This window comes from Salvia hispanica, chromosome 4 (assembly GCF_023119035.1).
Source record: "Salvia hispanica cultivar TCC Black 2014 chromosome 4, UniMelb_Shisp_WGS_1.0, whole genome shotgun sequence".
Lineage (NCBI taxonomy): Eukaryota > Viridiplantae > Streptophyta > Magnoliopsida > Lamiales > Lamiaceae > Salvia > Salvia hispanica.
The window spans coordinates 29,562,623-29,566,912 of NC_062968.1; the positions used below are offsets into that span (position 1 = coordinate 29,562,623).

Here is a 4,290-nt window from a genome sequence, read left to right on the forward strand (position 1 = left end):
GATCTGATCGTCCCTGTTATCGGAGCGCAGAGGAGGTCAATTCTTCCGGTAATCATTTTCCTGCGATAATTGATTACAATTCGATTGTGTTGACCTATTACTTCCGATGATCAATTTTTTGATTGTTTATTTGATATTTCGTGTCTGAATTTGTGAATATTGCTACTGGTTTTGCTGTGCGGCAGTGCTTTCCTGTTTTCAAAGAGGGGAATGGCTGGAGTTTCTGATGATGATCAGGTCACTAGCGTATGCGGTCACTGGTTAGTTTCATTTCCGATTTCCTTTTTTTTTCGAAATATTTATCTGTTTCTATTGTATGATTATGATTCCGAGTTTTATATCGTGGTCAATGTTTCTGTTGTGGATGTGGAAATTCGCATTTTATGTGGTCAACCATCATCTGATTGTTTGAGAAATTTTGCAGCTAGATAACTGTGGATGATTGAGTGATTACAAAATAAGATTATGTGCCTTGTGTTTGTGATATTGTGATTTGTGTTGAATCACAAGGTTTTTCTAATCACGTGTTGATTATCAAATTACAATGCTGGTGAGGACTTTCAGTGCGTCTCGAGTCTGTGTCAAATATACCGGCACGTTCATGTGATATGTGCAAAGAATTCTTTGCACTTCAACTCTTTTGCATTACTGCCGCACTTTCATGTACACAAATACATCTAAGCAATCATAGTAGTATGTTTTTGGTAAGGTCACATTCAGTTTCTATGTCAACCAAGATAACCATTTAAAATATAATTAAATCAGAAGTACATTTTTTCGTATTAAGTACATGCTATGGTGCAGTGAAATAATGTGATGTACTTGCTATTGCATATTACCGAGCTTGGCTTTCCTAGTTTGCTGTTTTAATCTAAGCAGATTGGAGCAGAAAATCTAACTATCTACTACCCTTGACTGCTGATTTAATCCTTTTAGTTATTATTTCAACCAACTGTTTAATAATCATCAATATTAAAGAAACTGTCAAATCTTCATTCTAGGAGTATTCTGGTTCATTTGCCTATGGATGCTTGATGAACATCCTTATGTTTAATGTTGTCCGCTTCAACCTTTTCAAATATCTACATTGTATGCTGAATTAATATTCATTCATTGCAGTGACAGAGCTATTCCATCTTCCAATATTGACTTGCATTTCGCTCACTGCTCCCGGAATCTGGAGAAGTGTAAAGTGTGTGGTGATATGATACCCCGAAAACATGCAGAGGAGCACTTTCTGAGTACCCATGCCCCGGTATACTGATTTATTTTCGCTGTTTAAATTCTGTGAAATTTATAAAGGAAATATATCTCTAGGAACAGGGACATCCAATAGATTGTGTCTTTGACATGGAATTGGCTTAATTCTTCATCACGTGCATAAATGATTATGGCAAATGAACATAATTTTGTATAAAAGAATGGCAATCTAAGACTAATTCTATTGTGTGGGAATTAAGAACTTGAGTGAGGAGAAAAGAAAGCCCGAGAAATGGACCAGCCATACTGCCAAATCTACTATAAATGTGAGATCAAGCAGATCTGCGAACTGTATACAAAATCTCTCGTAATTGAGTCTCAATTCATGAAATCAAAATATCATGTGTTTACTCCTCAAAATGTTTTCTATATGCACTGTTGATCCGTGTTCTCTTTTTAAAATAGAAATCTTTGTGTTTTATACTTTTACATCCCAACTATACTAATTATTCTAAAAAGTCTCCAGAAGTAATCAACTTTTCAACTCATTTATAGTTACTTCGGTTCAAATAACAATAGTTGTCTTGAAGAATGACTGCTTATAGTAGTATTAATTAATTACTATGACACTAATAGTTTAGAATGCTGTGTTGACTGAAGGATGATTTGTTTTTGCATCATTGTATTTGCACTTAATACATTTTTCTTGAGTCTCAATCGTAATTGTGTTGTGCAAGTTTATCGTACTCATGGCTTTTCAATTACTTGGCAGGTCTGTTGTTCCCTGTGCAGTGAGACTATGGACCGTGATATTTTAGATGTTCACAAAGGAGAAAATTGCCCGAAAAGAATTGTGACTTGTGAATATTGTGAATTTCCACTGCCTGCAATTGATCTATTGGAGCATCAGGTGGTAAGTTGTTAGTTTGATTTGTGATTTTCTTCATATGATTTAATGCGCTATTCATTGTTCATTTCAGGAAGTTTGTGGAAATCGGACAGAGTTATGCTACATGTGCCATAAATATATAAGACTTCGAGAGATGCATAGCCATGTAAGCAGATGCACTGGTCCTGTTAGAACCGTAGCTGAGTCATCAAGGTTAGTAGAATGTGATATTAATTTATTCAGCCTCTTGCTTATTATTTGATGTTTGGTTACTTTTTGTGTTTTAAAAATTATTTTCAAAATTTGAGGTATGTGATTTGATAGCCTGAATAGCACAATTTGAGGTGATATGTAAGTGGATATTCTTTGTTTTCAGAAGACTGCCAGAGATGTGGTTTTAGGTGAAATATTTACTAGTTTTCTTCAGGATCATTTTTATCGTGTTTCCTAGTTGGTAACTACCTGATAAGGTAGTATCCTGTTTAGGCCTTGAAAAAGTGTACCTGGGTTTTTGCAAATAGCCATTTTTCTCGTCAGACACATAAGGTATAAAAATGAAATATTAAATCACGAAGTCTCAGTTGTCTCCAATTGTCACCCTGCAAAACATCGCTCACATGTATGAATTTTAATGAGGTGACACTTATGTGTATTAGTTTTGATGAGGTTGTGCATACGTGTACTACATAGCGTCATTTTCGTTTAACAAACTAAAAAAATGTCTCTCATATTTGGGTCAGGCCGGATTTTGAAACGAAGAAAGAATAGAAAGGGAGAAGGAAAATGAAAAGAATAAAAGAAAAACCAAAATGGCATCAGTTTGATCATCATCAAATGATTTTGTTTTGTTCATCTTATGTTTTGTCCACTTTGGAAATTCCGACTTCCAAATCATGAACAACTTTACCCAAAATTTGACTGATTAGACAATTGAGAAGATTTGGAACTTCAAGATTTAATATTCTGTTTTCAAACCTGAAGACACTAATAAGAATTTAACCAAAACTTGTGATTTAAATTGCTATTATCTATGTTTATAACCATTTGTACATAGATTGTATGATGACGCTCCTGACGGTCATTTAAATAACTAATTCTTCTTCTTTTTGTTTGTTTGTTATAGTACTTTATTGGGTTATTACATGCATTGTCATGTTTCGTAGGAGCTTCCCCTTAATTATAAACTTCTCATTACTTTTGAGGCGCAATTTTGCATTGCTGTATTATTCTACACTCTATAATTGTCAGCCATTGCTTGAATAAAATCACATAGTTCTGAAGTAATGAGTTGCTATGATTTCTTTCACAACATTCCTTGAGACAATTAACACCAGTCTCTAACGTCTAACATAATTAGAGTAAAATTCAGTGGTACTTGTTCTCTGTTTGATTTTAATTTATACTTAGTTGAGGAATGGCTATGATATCTTTGAAGGAACACGAGAGCACTAGAAAGGGAAAGGGAAAGGGCTGCAGGTGCTCCGAGGAGGCCACCGCGTGAGTTTTCACCAAGGCGTCTACTGTTTACTATTGCAATAACAGGAATTGCTGTTCTATTAGGTTCGCTTTTCTTCCAGAGGAAGCCAGGCCCAACTCCAGTGAACTAAGAATGCTTTTGCGTGGTCTTCTTTCTAGGCTACTACTGATTACACCATCTTACTTGATTTTACGTCTAATGTTGGTTGCGCCTGTATAATTCACGACTTGCTTATAGTGTTGAAATATTGGAGCGCATGGATCTTTGTATCAATTGAGAGAGACATTATTGTTCCATTCGGTAAATAGTCTTACTATTTGTAAAAAGGGAACCAAATCTTATTTGAACCGGGAAAGAATAAATTGTTTGTTCTTCTTCCAAACGCATACCTACCTATCAGTATTATGTTATGAGATATTCTTTAGTGTTTGATAAATGTTGCCAATTTTGTGCTATTCTGAATTTTGCAACCACCAACTCATTTGCGACATGGGAGTGCATGATAGGCCGGAAGTGAATCAATCTTCATTGGCATAGAGGGGGTAGCTTTAAAAATCCTATGCGGTTCGACTCCTAATATGACTTTGGAACCGCCAAAGAAAATCTTAGAAGATAAAACCTAATCTAGGACTCAGAAAGGATATCTTGCGGAAAGAAGAAAATATGGATATTATCCTTTGCAGGCATGTGCTTGGCTCGAGCTGTGGTGGCAGTCCAATGCAGT

General features: G+C 35.3%; 1 protein-coding gene across 2 annotated transcripts; it reads left to right on the plus strand.

The window, feature by feature from the left end:
- Positions 1-3,948, plus strand: LOC125218847 (TRAF-type zinc finger domain-containing protein 1-like). 2 transcript variants are annotated; one of them, XM_048120625.1, is made up of 6 exons: positions 1-48; positions 186-260; positions 1,120-1,255; positions 1,973-2,113; positions 2,181-2,302; positions 3,525-3,948. In XM_048120625.1, the coding sequence occupies exons 2-6, from the start codon at positions 211-213 to the stop codon at positions 3,694-3,696; spliced, it is 621 nt and encodes a 206-aa protein (XP_047976582.1). In that variant the 5' UTR covers positions 1-48; positions 186-210; the 3' UTR covers positions 3,697-3,948. The 2 variants fall into 2 exon arrangements, with proteins under 2 accessions (XP_047976582.1, XP_047976583.1); XM_048120626.1 differs by having other exon boundaries at positions 1,973-2,110.
- The last annotated feature ends 342 nt before the right edge of the window (positions 3,949-4,290 follow it).